At 34.4% G+C, this 22,466-nt stretch overlaps 12 protein-coding genes and 1 pseudogene across 13 annotated transcripts, besides 2 other annotated features; 7 read left to right on the top strand and 6 right to left on the bottom strand.

The window, feature by feature from the left end:
• Nucleotides 1–18,541: part of a mobile genetic element that runs on past the window's edge.
• On the top strand, nucleotides 129–2,267 carry TVAGG3_0391300 (DNA/RNA polymerases family; the record flags this gene model as incomplete). The annotated part of the gene is made up of 1 exon (XM_051232374.1): nucleotides 129–2,267. One exon carries the CDS (start codon nucleotides 129–131, stop codon nucleotides 2,265–2,267), a length of 2,139 nt encoding a protein of 712 aa, XP_051102104.1.
• Nucleotides 2,322–2,884, top strand: TVAGG3_0391290 (uncharacterized protein; the record flags this gene model as incomplete). Its single annotated transcript, XM_051232373.1, has 1 exon — nucleotides 2,322–2,884. A coding segment is annotated over one exon (563 nt), but the record flags the coding sequence as incomplete, so codon positions are not given.
• On the top strand, nucleotides 3,945–4,607 carry TVAGG3_0391280 (uncharacterized protein; the record flags this gene model as incomplete). Its single annotated transcript, XM_051232372.1, has 1 exon — nucleotides 3,945–4,607. The coding sequence occupies one exon, from the start codon at nucleotides 3,945–3,947 to the stop codon at nucleotides 4,605–4,607; it is 663 nt and encodes a 220-aa protein (XP_051102102.1).
• On the top strand, nucleotides 4,908–5,177 carry TVAGG3_0391270 (organellar and viral DNA polymerase type B; the record flags this gene model as incomplete). Its single annotated transcript, XM_051232371.1, has 1 exon — nucleotides 4,908–5,177. A coding segment is annotated over one exon (270 nt), but the record flags the coding sequence as incomplete, so codon positions are not given.
• TVAGG3_0391260 (organellar and viral DNA polymerase type B) lies at nucleotides 6,369–6,779 on the top strand (the record flags this gene model as incomplete). The annotated part of the gene is made up of 1 exon (XM_051232370.1): nucleotides 6,369–6,779. The coding sequence occupies one exon, from the start codon at nucleotides 6,369–6,371 to the stop codon at nucleotides 6,777–6,779; it is 411 nt and encodes a 136-aa protein (XP_051102100.1).
• On the top strand, nucleotides 7,405–7,695 carry TVAGG3_0391250 (uncharacterized protein; the record flags this gene model as incomplete). Its single annotated transcript, XM_051232369.1, has 1 exon — nucleotides 7,405–7,695. One exon carries the CDS (start codon nucleotides 7,405–7,407, stop codon nucleotides 7,693–7,695), a length of 291 nt encoding a protein of 96 aa, XP_051102099.1.
• Nucleotides 9,160–9,618, top strand: TVAGG3_0391240 (uncharacterized protein; the record flags this gene model as incomplete). The annotated part of the gene is made up of 1 exon (XM_051232368.1): nucleotides 9,160–9,618. One exon carries the CDS (start codon nucleotides 9,160–9,162, stop codon nucleotides 9,616–9,618), a length of 459 nt encoding a protein of 152 aa, XP_051102098.1.
• On the bottom strand, nucleotides 9,635–10,054 carry TVAGG3_0391230 (protein of unknown function, DUF4108 family; the record flags this gene model as incomplete). The annotated part of the gene is made up of 1 exon (XM_051232367.1): nucleotides 9,635–10,054. The coding sequence occupies one exon, from the start codon at nucleotides 10,052–10,054 to the stop codon at nucleotides 9,635–9,637; it is 420 nt and encodes a 139-aa protein (XP_051102097.1).
• On the bottom strand, nucleotides 10,090–11,325 carry TVAGG3_0391220 (uncharacterized protein; the record flags this gene model as incomplete). Its single annotated transcript, XM_051232366.1, has 1 exon — nucleotides 10,090–11,325. One exon carries the CDS (start codon nucleotides 11,323–11,325, stop codon nucleotides 10,090–10,092), a length of 1,236 nt encoding a protein of 411 aa, XP_051102096.1.
• Nucleotides 11,354–11,755, bottom strand: TVAGG3_0391210 (uncharacterized protein; the record flags this gene model as incomplete). The annotated part of the gene is made up of 1 exon (XM_051232365.1): nucleotides 11,354–11,755. The coding sequence occupies one exon, from the start codon at nucleotides 11,753–11,755 to the stop codon at nucleotides 11,354–11,356; it is 402 nt and encodes a 133-aa protein (XP_051102095.1).
• TVAGG3_0391200 lies at nucleotides 15,962–17,148 on the bottom strand (annotated as a pseudogene). Its single transcript has one exon. A coding segment is annotated over exon 1 (1,187 nt).
• TVAGG3_0391190 (protein of unknown function, DUF4106 family) lies at nucleotides 17,291–18,158 on the bottom strand (the record flags this gene model as incomplete). Its single annotated transcript, XM_051232364.1, has 1 exon — nucleotides 17,291–18,158. A coding segment is annotated over one exon (868 nt), but the record flags the coding sequence as incomplete, so codon positions are not given.
• A 651-nt stretch (nucleotides 18,542–19,192) lies between the features above and the next one.
• TVAGG3_0391170 (uncharacterized protein) lies at nucleotides 19,193–20,737 on the bottom strand (the record flags this gene model as incomplete). The annotated part of the gene is made up of 1 exon (XM_001321907.1): nucleotides 19,390–20,634. One exon carries the CDS (start codon nucleotides 20,632–20,634, stop codon nucleotides 19,390–19,392), a length of 1,245 nt encoding a protein of 414 aa, XP_001321942.1.
• A 564-nt stretch (nucleotides 20,738–21,301) lies between these two features.
• Nucleotides 21,302–22,466: part of a mobile genetic element that runs on past the window's edge.

The raw sequence follows: 22,466 nt of genomic DNA, 5'->3' as shown, positions 1-22,466 counted from the left end.
TCAATACTAAACCAAGTCAACCTTCATTAGCTGGTATGGGTTGGCGTCAAAGACTTATGGCAGCCGGTGGTTATGTAAAGTAAAGAAAAAAATATTTTTTTATTTTTATAAAAATGCCCCCGTATAGAATGGATAGAAAATCTGCTAGAATAAAAGCAGAGTTGCAAAGATATGGTTGGAGAGTTTCGAAGAATTTTAAATATAGGAAGGGAAGACCCATAAAAGTCTATGACAAACTGGCTGGTCTTCGCTACGAAATGGACCTAGAAACAGCGCGCGCCAACTATCCAAACAGACTGGAGAGGTTAGAAGAAGAACGTCTTATGGACATGCCTTTCAATGTTACTGAGCCTCAAGTTGAAGGACACGACGGCTTTGCCAGATTCTACTGGAAACATGACGAACAATTGCATCCTTTGAGAAGGAAAAAAGGAAAAGGTGAAGACGCACATGCTCCCATGGAAAGAACAAGATATGCATATGAAAAGTATCGTGAAGTTAGAAGTCAAATTACATCTGGTCGAACCTTTACAGTAAACTTTGACGAAGGAAAGAACAAAGAAGGCTTCATGGGTGTACTTGCTGCCATACAAGACGGAAATAAGAAAGGATACAATCTCAGACTAACCGTAACAGATTTAGATGGTCATATTTACTATGCACATGGCAATGTCACAACAGCCGCACAACTTCTTGACGCTTTCAAGACTACAAAGAGAGAACAAATGGTTGACTCCGACTCAGATATTTTGAATGCAATTGAAGGAATTGTAAGCGTGAAGTTCGAATGGTATCAACCTAACCCTCAAGCAGTCAGACAACATGCTGGATACTTCCCGTTCAGAAATAAGTCTGACATTGACTTGACAAGGTATGGAATTTACAATTCAATTGAAAAAATTGTCAACGAACCTTGCATTCTTACATGTCTCAGGAACTCTGGTCTTGTTACAGATGAGAAGATGAAGTATCTTGAGTCATGTGTGAAGACAAGGTACATTCTCAGAGGTCAATTGACAAAGATTGCACCGTTGGCAAATGTGAATATCCGAGTCAACATACCTACAGCTAAAGGTTCTTCACATGACGACTATGTTGTTGACAAAGACTTACCATGGTTGAAGATTGTACTTGTCCACAACCACTTCATGTTGAACGAAAGTCTTACAAACCCATTGTTCGGAAAAGGCAAGTGCAATATTGTCAGAGCTGTTAACATTCTTTTCGAGAAAGGTTTGTTGGAACCAATTCCAGATGACAAGCTGACAGAAAGTTTTGTACCAAAAGACGAAACAAACTTTTCACTGTTAGCAAGACCAAAAGTTGTTCCAGACAAAGTTCTAGTACAAAAGAAGTACACAGTTCCAAAAGGAGTTGGATTGTTCGGATACCAACCTGAACCAGAAGAACTTCCAATGAGGTTGCAAGAACTTCAAGATGCTATAAACAAACTCCCATTGAGACATCCAATCGACGTCAAACTGTATTGGAGAGCATCAGAGTTAGGTCAGAAGGTTTTATATGAAACAGGTTGCTTCGACGATGTTTATGAGATAACAGGAGAAGTTTCTCAGAAGATAAGAGACTCGCTTGAATTTCCAAAAACTGGTCCGATTGGATGCGATAAGTTCGACTCAGATGAAAAAATATACTATGTCGACCTTAACGCCGCATACATGAGGTTCGTCCAATATATCCCGACTGGAATTCCAAACGAAGATGGTGAGTTCCCAGGAAGGAACTATACAGTTGGAAAAGTCATACAACAACTGTATGATATTAGGAAAGCTTCAAACCCCAAACTTGCAATGACATTAAAATTGCTTATGAATTCGACATGGGGGTATTCCATTAAAAAACCTCAAGAGATGAAGAGTAAACATTATGAGAAGGTCGACAACTTTGTTGAAAGGTTTTCTCCTTTTGTTTTGAAATACGAATTTACCGAAGGTGAAAGTGGCTTAGTAACCACATTAAAACCTATTGTCGAACATTGGTCTTACCCTCAGTTCGCAAAGGCAGTCCTTGACGAGTACAACAAATTCTTCTCCGAAGTCAAATCCAAAGTCAAGGTTTACTATGAGAACATCGACGCACTCATGACGAACGAAGAAGGGTATAACAAACTCATTGAAATGGGTTTAGTCGGTGAAAAGATGGGCTGTTTTAAGCTAGACAAGGTATTTTCCGAAGTTCATGTTCTCTCCAAGCGTAAGTACTGGGCCGTACTTGAAGACGGCACAGAAATAAAACATTGCATGAAGTAAAAAATTGCATGAAGTAAAAACGTTTTTTAAACAATATATTTTTACATATATTAAATGCTTCAGGTTGAAAAACAAAGAACAAAAGTAGCAGATACAAAACCGTTAGACTATATCTTTACAAATGCTGGTAGGACTATTTCAGATGAAGAAATTTCATCCGGAGCTTACAGGTTTGACTATCCAATTCGTTGGCTTCAAAGTCCTTCAGATGCAAAGGCAATAGGATTTAGAAGAGTTTTGTTTTCAAAAAGAACTAACGCTTTTATGTTTGCAGTATATTTTCATGGTCAGTATGAAGGTTCTGATGGTCTAATAGACAAATTTGACGAAATGAGAATCTTTACAGTTCGTTCAGACGAAAGTCTTGAGAAAACTCTAAATGACTTTCAAACTCAAATAAACAAATACTACTGGGAATTTCAAGAAAAATACGATTCTTTACTAAATGGAACATACTATCTGAAACTAGAATACAACAAGATGAATTCCACCGTTTCATTTCAAAGGATTGAAATTAACCCTCCAAGAAGTACACAGTTTTTATTTTGGGAAGTAGACAAACGTTCTTGGGCACAATTTCTTCGGTTACTAAACCAGAACGAACCATTGCCACCTGACGGTCCGTTTAAATTTATACGTCCACCAGCAGATTTGACAGTTTATAGAAACGTGTTTGACCCTCAAAATGTTATGTGTCATGCAAGTTTCAGTTCAAGCAACAATAGTTTTCTTTGTATCGGTAAGGACTTTTATGACCTTACCTCTAAATTCTACGAACCACCTAGTAACAGTTTCTCTGACTTTCAAGTTTGGTTCACAACAAACGGTGTGCAGCATATTATTCCATTGTACTATGACTTTTATCTCGAATTGTCTTTCATATATAACTACGGAAAAGTGCTGAAAAAGTATTGAAAAATATATTTTAGGGTAGAAGGGTATATCTACCCCGTTTTCTACCCTCTTTTCTACCCTCTTGAATTTTCATGAATTTCCTTAAGATAGAAAAAAATATATTTTAGTTTTATTTTTTTTAAGTTTGGTCATCCTTCACTGTATGACAAATATACTATATTTTACTTAAAAATATGCAAGCGGCTCATAGCTCAGTGGTATGGGCTACCTCGCTACAGACGTCGAAGACCTCGGTTCAAATCCCGATTCGCGCAAGTTTTTTCCTTTTATGCAGTGAAATTTCATGTACATAGGTTACTTTGGTGTTAGACCCTAGTGAAGAAAATAGAACGATATAAGTTTACATTTGTAAGGTTGGACGATAAAAATCTCTGCTACTGTCAGTAAAAGTACTGCTACTGTCAGAAAAAGTACTGCTACTGTCAGTAAAAGTACTGCTACTGTCAGTAAAAGTACTGCTACTGTCAGTAAAAGTACTGCTACTGTCAGTAAAAGTACTGCTACTGTCAGTAAAAAGGAAAATTTGAGAGGGTTTTCGACGATAAAGTACTGCTACTGTCAGTAAAAGTACTGCTACTGTCAGTAAAAGTACTGCTACTGTCAGAAAAAGTACTGCTACTGTCAGTAAAAGTACTGCTACTGTCAGTAAAAGTACTGCTAGTAGCAGAGATTTTTATCGTTTGTGGTCCGACGGTTAAGCCACAAACGAATGTCCGACGTCCCACCAAAAAATATTTTTTTATTTTTATTGTAAGAACAGAAATGTCAGTCGAAGCAAAAACGTTCACGAACAAATCTAATGGCGAAACATTCACAAAAGGCACTTACAACGGTATTGAAGTCTTACGTAGAGACAAGGATGGTTATATAAATGCAACAAAGATGTGTCAGCAGTTTAGGAAAGACTTTAGAAGGTTGTTGGAAAATAAGTCCTGGGAAGAGTATTTTAAGGCATTTTGTGAAGAATATACCAACCCGCGGAAAACGGCGGGTTGCTTTTTATACAAAGTTCATGCAGGAATTCCGGATGAAATCAAACAGGTTAGAGGAATGTATGTAGACCCAAGACTCGTAAACTATATTGCAATGTGGGCTTCTCCAAAATATTGTATAGCAGTTGGAAAAATTATGGACTCCATAGACAAGAAAGTTCATGAGAAGTTAGATGAAGAAGAACTTGAAGATACAGTAGAGAATGCAAAACCTTTGTTTGAAGAAGAAGTTAGAAAAATGCATGAAAAACAAATAGAACATGAACGTGAGATATGTTCTGGTTATAGAGATTCTCCATACGAACTAGACCAATGGGAACAAGAAGATTTAAAGAGAGAATTTAGAGAATATGAACTCGCTAAGATAACATTAGAAGCTGCAGAAAAGAAGTTAAAAGTTTGGGGTCGTTTTGTACAAAAATATTGTGAGTAAATGAACCATTTTTTTTCGACAAAAATATATTTTAGGGTAGATGGGTATATCTACCCCGTTTTCTACCCTCTTTTCTACCCTCGTAGAAAACACACAAAACTCTTGAATTTTGTTGCTGAATTCAATAAAAATATATTTTAGGGTAGAAGGGTATATCTACCCCGTTTTCTACCCTCTTTTCTACCATCGTAGAAAACACACAAAACTCTTGAATTTTGACACTTTCACAAAAAACATAAAAAACATAAAAATAAAGTTGGTTTTTTTAAAAAAATATTTTTTTATTTTTATTGTAAGAACATGTTAGCAACAACAGCACCAAACTCGTTAGTCATGAACCCAACTTCAATGTTAGTAGAGATGAAAAGCTTCATTCCTTCTTCATATACTTTCGAAACAGAAATCCAGAAGATAAAGCAAGAACTTCTCCAAGGAGATTTAGATTGCACTGCAAAAGATGAAACAGATGAAGAATATCTTTATGAAATGCAGGATATTATTGACCATCTACCTAAACTTCCTGAAATCCAACAACAAAAGCTTACTATTCCAGAATTCGATGAAATAGAAGTCAAAGCAACTGACTCAGTAGAAATAAAGAAGTTCATACGAAAGGTTAACTATGAGTTTCTTGGATTTCATTGCAACCACAAAGTCATGGACAAAGATTGCGATATGGTATATAAGAACATCTCTGACATATACAAATCTGGGGAGTTTAAGACCTACGACAACTTTGTTTCGTTAGTTGCTGAATGTGTATGGCAGATAAGAGATAAAGATAGAAGAGGTAAGATATGGAATGAACAGATAAAACCCGCAACTTTTGAGTTAAAGAGAGCAATTGACGCCTTAGTCATACTAGCAGGTAAGGTTTCAGAATATAACGCAAAAATGAACCCACAATGTTCTAAATGTAAAGCAGCAATGAGGAAATATAACTACTCCGTCAAAGAGATAGAACGTATGCGAAACGACTATGCTGACTTAAAGAGGGAGGCAGAGAAACCAGCAGAAGATAAAATGGACATGTTATCATTTCTGAACAAAAACTATCCAACAGCTGACGATTTCCTTCTTTCAGATGTCAAGAAGAAATATAAAGAAACTTTCGGCATTGTGAAAACATTCGATATCCTTCGTGAAGAAATAGAAGCTACAAAACTGTTTAGAATTTCACGAATTCACAATGTTTACCATGTAAAACGCTTATAAAATAACTGGGGTAGAAATGAGGGTAGAAAACGGGGTAGATATACCCTTCTACCCTAAAATATATTTTTATTGAATTCTGAGTAAAATTCTGAGTAAAATATATTTTAGGGCTTGTGTCAAACCGTTGAGTTTTCACAAAATTTAAAAAATAACGTTTACCATGTAAAACGCTTATAAAATAACTGGGGTAGAAATGAGGGTAGAAAACGGGGTAGATATACCCTTCTACCCTAAAATATATTTTTGCTGAAAAAAATGACCAAATTTCATGAATTTCCTTAAGATAGAAAATAAAAGCTAGTTTTTTTAAAATATTTTTTTTTATTTTGTATGTAAGAACAGGAAATGTCAAACACTGAGTTTGAAACAGTTAGAAAGATAGACAATGACACCAAAATGGTTAGAATTGGTGATTTAAACGTAAGATACTCAAAGAAATACAACAAATATTCTTTGTCAGACATTATATCTCCATCTGGAAAGAAAACAAACGACTGGGTTAAAATTGCTTCAACTCAGAAAATTTTGACAAGAAATCCTGAGCTTATGATATCGGTAAGATTTCATGGAACTACAGCATATCTTATAGACAAAAGTCTTATACCAGTAGTTTTGTTATGGATTGACCCAGTTGTTGGATATAATTTCATAACATATGGTTCATTCGATACGGAACGTTGCAGTGAAGGCTTACTTTACATCGTTCAGAAACCGAAAGACTTCAATACAAAGAGATATAAGATAGGAAGAACATTTAATATAACTAAAAGATATGACTCTACAGTCAATAGAGTTAAGGTTGTGTTTGTTAACGATATGAGAGCTGCAGAAACAGAACTACTTGAAAAGTTTGAGAAAATGTATGGTGCTCCCACGAAAGGTAAAGAAACGTTTGAAGTAGATGAGATAGGTAAAGCTATAAAATTATTTGACGAAGTTGCTGAAAAATACATGTAAAGCGTTTATTTTTGGTCTTTTATACAAGATAGAAAATAACGCTAATTTTATTTTTTTTTATTTTTTTATCCGGAATATAAAGACAGATATGTCAACAACAGAGAACACAACAACTGCTATCGTTCATGAAGCTATAAATGAAGAATATGAGTGGGTTCAGTTTAACAAACAGTTACGTCTCATTCGTTCGGTCAAAGATGACATGTACCAAATGCAAAGTATTTTGAATACTCTTCGTTCTACAAAGCAAGCATACCATTGGTTTGAAAACCAACAGACAAAAGAACTTTTAGAAGAATTTCCTCATATGTTTGCTACCCTCGGAAAACCGAGGGTAGAGATTCCGTACGAAAATCGCAAGAATTTGGCTCCTGGTTTGAGAGGTTGGTATGTACATAGACTTCTTGTAAATGCTGTTGCAATGTGGGCGTCACCTCGCTATGCTTGTTATATTTTCATGATGTTAGATGAAATTCATAGACAAGAACGTGAAGAGATGGAAAAGAAACTTCAAGCAAAAGATGAAGTCATTGAAGCAAAAGACAAAAACATACAGAAAAGAATACCACGTTCGGTACCAAAAGGAAAGGAAAAGAACTATAAGTATATGATTTATACTGAAGAGATGGAAAATGAAGAAGATAAAGATATGGTTATGTTGCATTTAGTCAGAAGAAACAACAAAAGCTTTTACGACCTTGCTAAGATTTACAAATCTGACAGAAATTGGTTCTATCGCGAAAACTTACCGATTTCAATGACACCAAATGAAGATGTGAAACAAATAGTTCAAGATACGTTACCTCAAACACACTATGATATTAAAGGTTGTACAATACTTACCTTCAAAGAAGATTTGCCATTGTTAAAGGAAAAAATAACAGAGTATTTTGACAACTTCAAACAAGCAGAGTAAATGAACCATTTATTTTTCAAGCTTGACACCAAAGATGGCTCAGGTAGCTCTAGATGGTAAATTGTCTTGTCAAATCCTTCTGGCATTCCAAGTTCTTCCTTCCGACATTCCAAGTTCTTCCTTCCGACATTCCGAGTCCTTCCTTCCGACATTCCAAGTTCTTCCTTCCGACATTCCAAGTCCTTCCTTCCAACTGGAAAAAAATTTCCCGACAACTGGAAAAAATTTTCCTTCAGACAGGAAAAAAATTTCCTGTTGTCCGTCCGTAAACCATTCAAATTTTCGAAAATTGAGAACTTTTTGGTCGAACGACAGAAAAAGTTTTTCCTTCCAACTGGAAAAAATTTTCCTTCCAACTGGAAAAAATTTTCCCGACAACTGGAAAAGTTTTTCCTTCCAACAGGAAAAGTTCTTCCTTCCAACTGGAAAAGTTCTTCCTTCCGACAGGACACAAACGGATGACTGACGTACCACCAACCGAGTCCATTCCAAAGCCAGAAGAACCGACAGACCCAGCACCACAGCAGACTAAGACTCAAACACTTAGATTTTTCAAGCTTGACTTTTTACAATTTGAACTTTGTTCGCGTAGATGTGAATTCTGAAAGAAGTATGAGGGTCTTGTATGACTTTGTACTTCTCCCAGAGTTCATGTCTGTCAAACTTACCTGCCATGGACTCTTTCATAAGTTCCATGAAATCGTCTTCGGACAATCCGGGGAAAAGTATGATATCAGTAAGTATTCTTTTAACATCCTTACTTAAACTCTTGGCTGTCTGTACACAAATGACAACTGAGATGTTAAAGTGTCTGAGCTTCTTAAGAATTCGACACATGTCTTGTTCTCTGTTCTTTAACAAAGGATGAGAAGCAAAGTCATCTAAGATAAGAAGACATCTGTGAGGGTAAGTCTTCCAATCGTAAGATTGCAATTTCTTCGAAATGTATTCTATCTCTTTCTGTTTGTTTCGGAAGTGTTTCTTCTCTAATATTCTCTGCATTTCCTCATTTGGGTCTTTAAACTTCGAGTTTATATACTCATTTATAGCATTGTACTTCAAAACTCTTCTTTGGTACTTCTTTATCCAATCTAACAACTCAGAGTCTTTTATACATACTAACTTAGACTTCTTTATAATATCTTTGAACGAATTGACGGTTTGGTCAAATTGACCCGAAGTACTACAAATGACAACTAACTCATAGAATGGGTTCTTCTCATCTAGTTCTTGTTGTTGTGCAGCCATTTTAAGATAAGTGAAAGTCTTACCCGACCCAGGCGGTGCAATTAGACCTGTTATACCATTCTGAGCAAATAAGAACTTGTCATGTATAGGCTTTATCTGAGCATTTTCTAACTTCCTCTTGTTCTTGTTTAAAACATTCTCAAATTTCTTGTCAATGTCAGCAAACTTTTTTTCTAACATATTTTTAGAAAAATTAAAATTTTTATCTTTTAGAAAATGTCTAGCGATTTCGCTATCTATATTCGAGACAAGCTTTTCGACAGCAAAACATCTGTCGACCATAAAATCTTACATAGTGTAAACAAGAAAGGTGAATTTGTTCTAAAGTTCTGTTTCTGGGAATATGACAAGAACCATAAAACATTACAAAGAGCAGTCTTAAAATTTGTCAATGACAGACTTGTTGACAGAGATGACGCCGATTGGAAAGATGAAGTCCAACAAAAGTTCTTAGAATGCAAAGAAGACACATGCGCTGTTCTTGAAGATGAAATAGAAAACAGAATAGATGAGCTATTAAAGGACAAAGAACTTTTACATAAATATGGTTCGGAGAAATTTGACATAACTCCACCAGAGAAGAAGAAGAAGAAGAGAGAAAAGAAAGAAAAGAAAGTAGAAGAAGAGAAGAAAGAACCAGAACCAGAGCCAGAGAAAAAGAAATTTGACATGTAAAAATAAAATTTTATTTTTAGAACATTTCTGGGTCAATGTCAATGTTCTCTTCCTCTTTAGGGGCAAACACTGGCTTAGACTCTAAAATCTTTTTACCCAATTTACCTTGAACTTCAACTATCTTAGACTCATAATATTCATAGTCGTCTGCTTTCTTTGGTTCATAAGGTATAACAAGTTTGTATGCTTTGCCTTCTTTAAGGTTTGAGAACCTTCTGTCAAAATTTTCTTTGACTGCTAACAAACCTTCTATGTCTAAGTCTTCAAATTTCGCACCATTTTTAGTCACAATAGCAAACTTAACTGGTTCGATGTTCCAAACTTTGCTGAATGAAGACTTTTCAAAATGGTAGAAGTAAACATTCAAATAAGCGAATGGGTCTAGTTCTTCTTTGACTTCTGTCATGTACTTATTTACTGAAATATATTTCGTCATCTTTTCTATCGGATAAAAAAATATTTTTTTTAAATTTACTCAGAAAAATTTTTCTTTGTATATACGCCGTTCTGTATGTCTAAAAGGCTTTTGACATTTGCCAAGAATGTTCGTTTAGACGCTGGCATATAACCATACTCTTGACAATACTGTTTATACGAATCGTACAATGACCTTTCATCTAAACACTCAAAGTTAGTCTCATCTATAAACAGTTCATATACACTCTTGTTTGCTTCTAACAATGTTTGTCTTTCTTCGGTATGTGGAATTTGTCTTGGATTGAACTTTGAAATATCTAATGTCATGAAATATGAGAACAAGTGGTTGTAAAAGTTAGGTGTCAAAGTTTCTGCTAAGTCGTCAAAATATTCTGTATCTTGCATATGAGAATCTGACGTTCTGACAACTACATATCTTCTGTCAGAACTTTCTAACTTCATCGGAACAACATTGTTTGAAACCATGATGAAATTTGCAACATTTTCACAAACTCTTTGGTCTTTATATTTTCTTTCAACAACTCCAACTTTGTCTGTTATAAGACTCTTCAAAGCATCTGAGTTTAAAACCTTTGTTGTATCTATACTTTGAAGTTCGTTACATACTATAAGTTTCATATTCTCTATTGAAGAGTTAAATTTACCGCAGATGTTTTCTAAGTTTGTCATATTAGGGTTCGAATAGCCCTCTAACAGTTTGCATAAGATATCTGTAAAGAAAGTGTTCTTACCAGTTCCTTGTTTTCCAATTATAATGAGAGCAGTTTCATTTTTAGCACTTGGATGTTGTAAGATGTTTGCAAACCAACATAAGATATACTCATAGACTCTTTCGTTTCCATTGCATATAATTTCTTTGACATGGTCTAACCAAGCTTCTATAACATTTTCTTTCCATTCTACTTGTTCGTATTTATATCCAGTGAAGATAGAATAGAAGTTTGGAGATGGTGTATAGAACTTTATACCACGAACTGAAAAATCTTCTAACTTTGACAATAAGATATCCCAAGCATCTAACATCTTCATACCAACTTGTACGACTTTTATTTTCTTAAGTTTCTGTCTACATTCTTGTTCTGAAACTATGGTTGCTCTTGGTTTGTTAAAGACAACATCCCATTCTTTCATGACATAACATTCTGGGGCAGAGTCGACATAAATGACTAAACGTTTCAAATTCTCGACTGCTTTGTTATAGTCTCTAAATGGACACATATTTCTGAACGCTTGGAAGTCATAAAAATCTGAAACGTCTATTCTGTACATTTTTATAAAAATAAAAAAAATATTTTTTTTATTCTTGACTTTGTTGTTGCATTTGTTCCATTTGTTGCATTTGTTGTTCTTGAGCTATTTGTTGTTGAAGTTGTTCTTGTAGTACAATACTTTCACCAGTTGCATCTTCCAATTCGAAACTTTCTGCCGTCATTGACAAATACATAGGACATAAAAGTTTTACAGGAACAAAGTTTGCGTCAACTAAGGTTAAGTTTATGTTTGCTAAAGTGTTTGAGTTTACTAAAGCTGAAAATTCTGCATTCGAATGAACAATAGGCAAACCAGCAGAGAAAGTGTTGTTTATACGCATGAGTATCTTTTGGTCATAGTAGTTTCTGTCGACATTCGAATAGCACTTTGAACCTAAGTTTGAAACAATATATAAAATAGGTGTACTTAAAGTCAATGGAACAGACAAACCTTGTATGACACCTTTTCCTGTTATAGGAAACTGTTGGTAGTAAAAACCAGATATAAGTTTTGTATTATAGCTCATATCGTTTATACTAAACTCAGTCGGACATCCAAACATAATGAAACCTGCTCTAGTTGCAGCACATGTTACATCCGTCCTTAAAGTATTAAATAAGTCAACAAAACCTGTTGGTGGTATATCTGAGTAAGTATCTTCAAAGAAGTATTTTTTACCATTCACAACAACAAAGTCTTCTGGTGTCAAAAGCAAAACAGGCTTTAGTCGTCATTGTGTTTAAGGTCAGTTTACAATATCGTCCTTGAGGACTTTGTAAGTTTGTTGTTATAGAATTATATGACTCAGGGTTTTTTAGTCGTAATAGTATAAACCACTATGTCTTCTGCCATTTACATATATTTAAAAGTTTTTCTGAAAGTGGAGAAGAACTTCATCTAAACTTTCACATGGCGTTTCTTGAAGTTCTCTGTCTAAGAAGTTCAAATATTTTGTAAAGACATAGAACTTTCCTTTGTCTACACGAACAAACAAAACAGGGTCTTTCATATCGTTCAAAAGTGTGTAAAGTCCTTTACATGAAATAAAGTCTATATTATTTTTCTTCAAACATCTTTCAAGAAGTTTTTGACATTTTTACTTAGCAACTAAATTTTAATGAAATGTTGTGGTCGTCAAATATTTTTATGACGTCTGGAAACTATACTTTAAGTTCAACGTTTCACCTCCTTTCATAACGTATATCTTGTCAATGACATTGTATGAACACCACAGCAAGCAATGTCGGGTTCTATTTCTTTGATGTTTATATCGTCTGCCTCTGTCAAAAGTTTCAATAGTTCTTTCAAAATTTCATGAGGTGCGATGACATATGAGTTCACTTTTACAGGGTTGTGTTCGACCAAGTTTAACATTATACCCAAAGCCTGACAAATCTTCTCCTGAGTTTTAAGTTTGTCTTTAAGTTGTTGGTAGTCGTTTTCGAATATCTGCAACAGAACTTAAGTCTCTGCTAACTTCAGGATATGTTGGTTGTTCTTTTACAGGAACTATTGTTATACCATCTTCGTCTTCGTATGGTTTCCCCACTTCAACATCTCTTTCTTTGACATTGACAACAACACTTTGACTGTTTGTTTGAGTTGGTGAATTTAACTTCACATCTGCCATCGCCATTAAACCTTTTGAAACACTTACGCTTCTATTTTTCGGAAATGACATTTTACTTAGAATAAAAAGATGGACGTATTTGAGTATCTCTTCGAATTGAAGCAAAACAAAGTTTACACACACAAACAATACAAGTTCATTGATAGAATAGTTCTTTATACAAACAATGGAAAATGTTATAGAATAGCAGTCTTTGCTGAACCAAAATATTTTCATAAAGCAAAGAAAGTTGGTATAACCGAGATGGTGAAAGTTCTTGAAGCAGACAAAAATATAACAACAAAACTGACCGATATTTCTAAAGGAAAGTTTTTAATACAATATTATATCAAAACTGGCGTACTGTCAATATTTGACGGAGAGAAGTCAGTTCAAGAACACTTACTGACCTGCTGCAAAATCTGCTCGATGGAAGCTGTCGTTATACCAATCTGAGGAGCCCCAGCAGGTTTCATCGAACGAATCTTCAAAAGAGCATCTTCCGTGAAAAGTGCTATTGGTTTTGTAAACTTCTTTGCTTCAATTCATCTGGACCGTCTCTGTCACCAGTATATTGTATTTGAACTGTACCAACAGTTGAAAATACCACCCATAAAGTCTCTGAGTCAGCAAATGGAATGCCAAGCCAAAAGTTTGAACGGTCTCCATTTGTATATTGAGTTTTTTGAGCTCCTGCATGAGTCCATACTTTCACATATGGCATAATAGAACTTTGCATTTCAGGGTTAATGGTTGTTGTGAAGTTGTTGTTAAAGTTCATAGCATCTAATGTCAAGTTGTATGACCTCATATCCTCAATGTAGAATATTCTTCTCTTGGATAGTATTTGCCATCTATGTTTATATGATATTTAATACCAGGGTTGTAGAAACAAGAATAGTCATTTATAGTTCGTCTGAACAGTACAAACATAGTATCTGCATGTTTATTGCAGTTGTTAAAGCAATATCTGTTCTTGCACCTGGGTCAGCACTTTGGTTTCCAACTTCACCTGCAAAGTCTTTGACAGATATTTGGTGTATAGGGAACATAAGTGGAACTGCAATATATTTGGCAGCTAAAGCATTTGAAATATCTGGGTCCAACATATAAACGGCAAGTCTGCTTTCTATTCTCTTGCATTCAAACTTTTCGCATGTGAACTTAACTGGGTCCCAAGCATCTCCAGCAGCATTGAAATAATAGTTTACTTCAGTGTTGAGGTTTGAGAAACCAAAAGTCTAAGTCAACTTTGTTTTTGCAAAAGTCGGCGAATGACATTTTATTTGTTCCCACTACTTCTGTAAGAGTGAATGGGTCTTGTGTTGGTGCAATGACTAAGTTATTTTTGCTTGGAGTAAGTTCGATAGAAATTTTTCCTGCCAGTTTGGCAAGTATCTTAAAAACCTAAGATGAGGAAAAGATGACAAAGGAACTCTAAGTTTCAGTTTTACTTTGGTTACTGCTGCTGCAGTTTGTCCAGAAAGGTCAACATAAACTCCTGGAACGTTAGGGTCAAGTCTTCTTATTTTCTCAATAGTTGCATACTGGTCTGTTTGTCTCTAGCTTGTGGTTGTACTGAGTTTCTCAAAGCGAACATTCATAGTTTGCCCATGTTACTGTTTGAACTAAGTCAGAGTTAGAATATATCTTATATCCCATGAAAAACTTTCTGGAGCATATTGGTATCCGACATAGAAAATTCCATTGCAACCTTTCTTGTCAGACAACTTGGCAGAAGGTTTTATTTCAATGTCTTGTTCCACGTATAAGAATGAGTTGTCAATAGAAATAATATGAAACCTGTCGCAAGCAATATCTACTGTTGTTGAAGAACCTTCTCAAACTCACCTACATTTCCATAAGAAACAGCAGTTGTATATTCGTAAGTTCCAGGAACTATTTCTGACCTTCTAATGGCATTGTCGCATTCGTTATACCATTCGGAAAACATTTCCATTCATAGCATCCAAAACTGTTGGCGTTATATTCTGAGCGGCGTACATTTCATATGAGTAAAAATATAGAATAGTTGGATTTATATGTTCATAATAGAACCCACGTGGACCAAGCTTTACTTTCTTCCTGACTGAGTTTTTAACTCTTCTTTTTCCTTCATTGCCCTCTGCTTGAAGTTGTTGCATCTTTGCATTATGTTCATCTAGTATGTTGCAAATTTCCCATGTCCTTTTTGCCTTTTGCTCTGGTCGCCCATCTCAGGTAACCTATATCCTAGAAAGAGTTTTGTCATAGTCTGTATTTGAGTCTTTGCGTATTGTTTGCATGACTCTTTCCTGAGTTTCTGGTTCAAGCTCTTCAAACAGAGCTTGTCCATATGGAATAAGCTCGTTTCCAAATATATGTTTTTTGTAGCCATTCTGGTTTTCTTTCCATGTTACCAACTATATCTTTTGTGAATGGGAAAGCTTTTACCCAATCTTTCAGTCTTGGCGTCATTTATTTCTGTAGTTGGTTTTATTTTGTCAAGGAACATGTTTTTCAATACTAACATTTCATTTGGTACTGTCCATTTGAGTTTTCTTAAATATTTCATCCCTTCTCGATTCATCGCCTGCAAAGTAAGTTTTTATGACATTTTGTAAACTTTCGTTTGCAAGGTCATGTACAATAGGTTCTCTTCCTTCTCTTCCCTAACTTTCTTTCTAAACTCTTCACCAAATATACCATCTCTATGGTTCTGTGTAGTTCTTTGAGATAAATGTTCTAGAACGTCAGGTGTTATATTTCCATCAGCCATGTTCATTTCATACTGGTCCAAAATATCTGCATCTTTCATATCTTTCAATGGCATTAAAGCCGCGCTTAAAATACCAGCTATATCTGGTTCACCATTCACTTCCATTGCGTCTACAACTTCTTGGAATTGTGGTTGTAAGTTTATGAACCACCTATCTGGATTAGCTTTATGACCCCATCTCATTGTAGTTCCATCGTCTGCAGAAACAAAAGTAGGTTTGTTTCCATCTTGGTTAGGTTCTGAATGAACTTTAAACAATGTTTCATTTCTATATGTTTTCTTGAAATTTAACCTTTTATTTTCACCGAGTTCATCCGAAGATTGAACGTTAAATGCTCGTAAGTAAAAAGGGTTGTTGTATTTTGTGTACATTTTTTTCAGTTCTTCCATTCTATGCTGAATATTTTCATCTGGTGTTGGAGTCTTTTGTATGTCGGCAAACATTTTTCGATATTCTTCTACTATGTCAGCCGAATTTTTTTTAGACTCTTGGAAATATTCCATATTCTCCGCATACTCTTGTTGAGGGTCAAGATTTTTCGGCTGTTCCAAATCTTCATCTAGTTCTGTGAAGTTAGTTTCCAAAGGAGTGACTTGTTCGTTTCCTTCAGGCTCTTCTAGCTGTTGTTGCTGAACTATTTCTTCCATGTCTGGTTGTATCTGAACTTCTTCCTGTGGAGTTTCTTGTACCTCATCTGCTGGCATTTCATATATTCCGAGACCGTTTTCAACAATTTCCCTATCTACGTCATCCGCATTCATAAGCTTTTGTTCTTTCGTTCCGTCTCTATTTTTTACGCGTTTCATGACGAAAGTTGAATTGTCATTTAGCTCTGACATCAAATATCTCGGAGTAAATTCATCCATGTCATTTGGATGATATGCTATTAAATCATATCCCTTAGCGAGCTTGTATTTTCCAGGTTTGAGATTATATCCGTTTTGGTGCTGAGCCATAAAGCTAAATAGGTTCGGGTCAGTATTTCCATCCTTGAACTTTCTAATAGCTTCTTTATATCTGTCACTAAAGTCAACAGTATCTGGGAAACCACACTCTTCTTTAAGCATTTTTAAGAATTCTTGGTTTCCTTGTTCTCTACTTCTTTTATGTCCTTGCTCTGTTTGTGGTTGTTGTTGTGCAGGGTTTTGAACTGTTGGTTGCTGTGCTGGTTGTTGTGTTGGTTGTTGTGCTGGTTGTGGAGGTGGTTGTTGTGCTGGTTGTTGTGCATGCCTGTGTCTGTGTCCATGTGACGATGTAAATGTTCTAGGTAGTCCTGGTGCAGGTGCTTCTCTTGGAGGGTTTGGTGGTATATAAGTTCCACCAGATGGCACATATGTTCCATCTGCAGCGTAATGTCCTACCTGACTTTTCGTTCTTAAGAAAGCATTTACTAGGTCTGTTTTGGTCTGTTGTAACTCTTTTTCTTGACTTTTCACAACAGTTGCTCTAACGGCGTCATAGGCACTTTGAACTGCCTGTCTCGTTGCTGCATCTGTTATTTTCGTCATATTTTGTGCTACTTCTCTTAACTCTTTGTCGAAACCTTCAGACTTCAGTTTCTTTCCAGATGAGAAGTCGTTCACTTGTTTCACCTTACTATGAAGAGCTTCGAAGGCGTTCTTAAAGTCAGCATTTGTTAAAGCTTCATTTGAACTGTCTTCATCCGCTTGTATTTTTGTCCTTATTGACCCTATGAGTTGGGCTGCTTTAGCGTTGGCTTGGGCATCTAACCAGTCATTGTTAGCTTTTATATATTCTGCGCTTTTCATTGCCTTTTGCATAGCCGCGTCGTTATTTTTACTTTCTTGTGCTAAGTTTTCATACTGTACGGTTTGGTTTTGCAACTGTAAAAGTTTTTCTGCCTTTACATTTGCTTCAACTTCTTTTTTATACTCATCGCTATCCATATATGTCTTCAGGGCTTTTTGTTTTATCTCTTCATCTTTCAGTATTTTATATTGAGTAGTATGGTTTTTCAAATTTATGACATCTTGTTCCATTTTTGCTACTTCTGCTGCTTTTTCTGACACTTTTTTCGCATATTCCTCTGTACTTAGTTCTTTCAGTTGTTCTTCTTTCTTCTTTTTCTCTACGTTTAACTCATTGAGTTTCTTTGTGTGTCTGTCATATTCTAGTTTCTTTTCGTTTTCACTTATTTGCTTCTGTATGTCTATGTTTGACTTTTTGACATCTGTTATTTGATTTTTGAGTGAACTCAAATTCATTTGACTTTGAGGGTTATAGGCTGTTCCGTCTGCAGCTCCACCATAGCCTGCCATTTTCGCTAAAAGTGCCGCTCTTAAACCTCCACTCTGTGCACCAACAACTCGGTTTAAAAGCATAGGATTGCTTGACATTTGTTGCAACATAGTGGGGTCATTCAGCATTTGTTGTTGCAACTGTTGTTGTGGTGTTAGTCTTACTATTGGATGTTTCAATGCTCTCTTCCTCTTACGTATATTCTTACGTAGCTTACGTGGCATTTTAAGTGAAGTTAAAAAGCGGTTTTTGACAGATGTTTATATGACACTTTTTGTTCAGCACAAAAAACTACTCGGTCAAAGTCATATTTTCAGTAAGGACATATGGGGTAGAAATGAGGTTAGAAAACGGGGTAGATATACCCTTCTACCCTAAAATATATTTTTATTGAATTCTGAGTAAAATTCTGAGTAAAATGACAGATGTTTATATGACACTTTCTCCGGTTTATAGGACCTCTCTCATATTCTATCTTGTCATATCTAAACTCAAAGTCATGTATGTCCTCAAAACTTCATTTCTCCTAAACATCTTCAGGGCTAGAGGGCACGAAGTGCCTGGAAGCCCCACTTCCTTTTTTTTTTTTTTTTTTTTTTTTTTTTTTCATATTTTGAAGATTTTTTATTTTTGTTTAAAACTTAAAATTTTGCGAATTTAATATAATTTATAAAATATAATACGTATATATATTTAAAATACACTAAATTTAATTGTTAATTGACGTTTTTGGGAATGAATTTTATCAAAACATGCCTGAATCCGAAAATTTGAAAGAACGAATTACACAATCATATATGTAGAATTCAAAATACAAACTTAAAGATTGTATACGTTTAAAATTATTCAGATTGTGTTTGATTTCCACTCATTCTGTTTCTCTTTGAACTCTAACACTAACATTTCATGATGATTACATGATCCATTTATACATGGTTGAATTGTTCCAGATTCTACCAGAAAATCAATCCAAATTTCTCAATGCATTCATGTTGATTGGACAAAATTTAAATTTATCAGCCTGTTTCCAGAGAAACTCATATATTCCCTAATGAAATGTAATTTTTGCTACATTTATTTCAATCAAATTTCAAAAAATTGACTGCAGAGCTTGAAAAGGTGATGAATCATGTTGTTATTAGATGTACATATTAGATTTACTATTTCCAAAAAATGCTCAAATTTGAATAGTTTTTAGAAAATTTGGAATTACACTCCTTACATTATATATAATTAAATGTTTAAATTTTATTTATTTTTCCCTTTTAATTTTATAACGTGCTCTATCAAAACTAACCTCTCAATTGAAGGCCACAAAATCTAAGTAGTGAGGGTACACAAATTTTGTATGGAGTACGGTTCAATTTTTGAGAGCCTCACTACTTAGATTTTGTGACTACCTTATTTCAAAAAAAAATTATAAAAATTCGAAATATTGATAAAATTTATGAAGTATCACCAATCGTATGATGTATTGCTAGATGTTTCTTCATCTTCATCATCCGACAACTTTGTATCTTCGCGGATTTTTGCAACTCTTGCAAGGAGTTCACCAACGGTAAGCAAGCTTGGATCAATATCTTCTCTGATTTCGCTCTTATTTTCTTCTTTTTTGACGGGCTTGAGTTTAAATCCTCCTTGTTTGATTAAATCAAGATGTCCAAGAGTAGCTTTAGGTGCTTGGGCTGGAGCTGCAACAGAAGGCTTAGGTGGTTCTACATTTGGAGCTGCAACAGGAGGAGGTGGTGGAGGTAATGGTTTGCTTTCTTCAATTTGCTTCTGAGGTGCAGAAATTTGAGCTTGTTCTGTATAATTTTGTGTCTCTCTTGAATATAATTGCTGAGAGTTTTCAACAGCTGTTTGTCTTTGTGGTGAAATGTTTGTATTTTGTGGCTTTCTGTTCATTACTCTTACAGAAGGAGCAACAGATGGAGCAGGAGCAATGTATTGTGCTGCTGACTCATTACCTTGTTGTGCTGGTGTAGCTTTCATTTCTTTTAATGCGTAATCTCTCCATCCAGAAGTTTGGCCAGGTGGAGGAGGTATTAGTAACGTGACTGATGGAGGAGATATCGTTTGGACGTAAACATTCAACATTGTTCTTGATTTTTCATCATGTTTTGTTTCATTAAAGGTGACATGAGGCTTCTTTTTCCTTTGCGCATTTTGAACAAGTTCTTTATACTTAGAAAGGAGTTCTTGCTTATATTGTTCTGCAAATTGATTAGGATCTGAAATTTGTTTTTCTAAATCTTTGTAATTCGGAATAACGCATTGAAACTTCTCGAGAGAAGGTGGAGGATATGCTTTGTCTAATAGTTTTTGCACAAAAACATCAGCTTTGTCAAGCCTTGCATCTTGAACTATCGTATCATTTGGCATTTTGTTTTGAACGCAAGAATTTTGAGCAAATGCTTGAGGAGATAGTGTTTGATTATGTTCTATTATTGTTTGAGCTTTCCTCTTGAAATTACTAATTCTTTCTGAAATGGCTTTAATTCGATCATTGAGTGCAAAGAAATCCTTTTCCAGCTCGCTAAACATAAGTTTTGATAAGTTATGCAATTCATTCATTTGATTATAAAGTCCAATGGAATAATAGTATCCTAGATTAGATATGCACACATGAATCTCTTTGGTATCAAGAAATGATGGTCTGAGTGCTTCATCGAATGGTGTTAATCTTATTGCTGGAAACATTTAATGAAAATGTCAAAATTTATTTATTTTTGTGCTCTATCATGTGTTTCGAAACAAATATTAATTGAGCGAATGATTTAATCCCATTATTCATTGCCAAAAATATGTTTTAATAAGATTTGAAAGAATTGTTATCCAAAAAGTAATCAATATTAGAGTTTATGTTCTAATATTCCATAAATCAGTTAATTAAGTATATTTAAGCTTATGTTCTAATTTATATGATTTTATATTAACGGTAGAAGGGATCTATTGCGTGTATATAATAACTCACAAGATAGTATAGGTACAAATAGTGCACTAGCTAATGTGAGATAATGGAAATGGCTTTTCAGAAAGGAAAGCAAGATGATTAGGAATCAATAGAAACAGAAAAAATAATAAACAATTTTGCATTGTTCAACTTAAGTATTTAGATACAATATGTGAGAACATATTCTTGAGTAAAAGAAAAGCTTAAAATCAGAATTAAATTTAATTGAATTTCAAAAACTCTAGGACATGAATTGTTATATATGTTTGTGTTGTTAAAACATGATTAAAACTGGGGAAACGGCTTTAACTTCATTAAATATGCATTTCTCTCGTTTTATCGTACCCAAAAAAAATTGTACCTGAATTGAGAAGAAGATTTTGAATTAAATCATTTCAGATATATTGAATTAGAAAAGGTACATTCACTAGGCGATAACAGTAAAATGGGATGAAAAGAGGATAAATAGCATCCCTATATAGTGCCTAACAATATTTATACGGGCCAAAAAAAATTTGGCTAGAGATTTGGCGAGTTATAAAACTTAGAAAATTGAGAGGGGTTTTTATTTTTGAATTTTTTTTGGAAAGTTAAAATTGCGATTAAAAATCGATTTCCAGGAGAACTAAGCATCTCATCATATATTTAAATCGATAAAAATATTAAATAATAGTTGAATAGTATAACAACGTGAAATTATGGCTGAATCTACAGAAAAAATGAACATATTTGACATTTTTGAAAATTCATACGTTAGATGGTGACAGACTCATAAACTATACTTTAGCTAAGATTGATATATGGTTTCAACAACACATGGTTAAAATCGTAAAAGTATTTTAGATTTCAAAAAGATATATATGGTAATATAATGGAACAGAGTCAACAAATAGCATGTTAAATATGTTATAATTAACTTTTTATTAGATCCAATAGTAGATATCGAATGGTTTCCAGCTTTATGGTTAAATATTTTCTTTTCGAGCTTCTCTTTAACTGTTGTATTAAGGTTGTAAATTTTTGATGCTAGAAACTATGGAATCTTCTTTGCTGCTGCATTTTTCTTGAGAGTTCTTGCAATTTCGAATAGATCTGCGCATTGTATGAAATGGAGGCTTTAAAATATCTTGAAAACAGAATAGGACTGCTTTTCCAAAGGAATGCTTACTTGTAAATCAGAGAGTTTCAAAATTGAGAGCAAGATTATCATCATAACTTTCGATTTTGCTGCGAAAAAGGAAGACAAGTAATTAACAAATCATTTACTGTTGTTCATCAAAAGAAGAAAACTTTGATAACAACTAATGATGATAAAATCAAGCTATCTTTTAATATTTGAAATTGATAAGACATTCAAAATATTTGAATGGTTTAAAATATTTTCGTTTAATTTCTATAAGATATTATCATGATTATATAATAAAATTTAAATTTTTATTCAAAAAGGCAATATTTCAAACTTTTAATTTCAAAAATCTTAATTCTGCAATAGGTGTATTTAATTGTAGCAAATTTAATGATCCTTCGTCATGCTTAGCAATTTGGAACTCATAAATTAATGATTTCTTCAAGTAAAATT

Source organism: Trichomonas vaginalis, chromosome V, assembly GCF_026262505.1.
Source record: "Trichomonas vaginalis G3 chromosome V, whole genome shotgun sequence".
In the NCBI taxonomy this organism is placed as follows: Eukaryota; Parabasalia; order Trichomonadida; family Trichomonadidae; genus Trichomonas; species Trichomonas vaginalis.
Note: the sequence above shows the minus strand (reverse complement) of the source record. Positions and strands in the feature narration are given on the sequence as shown.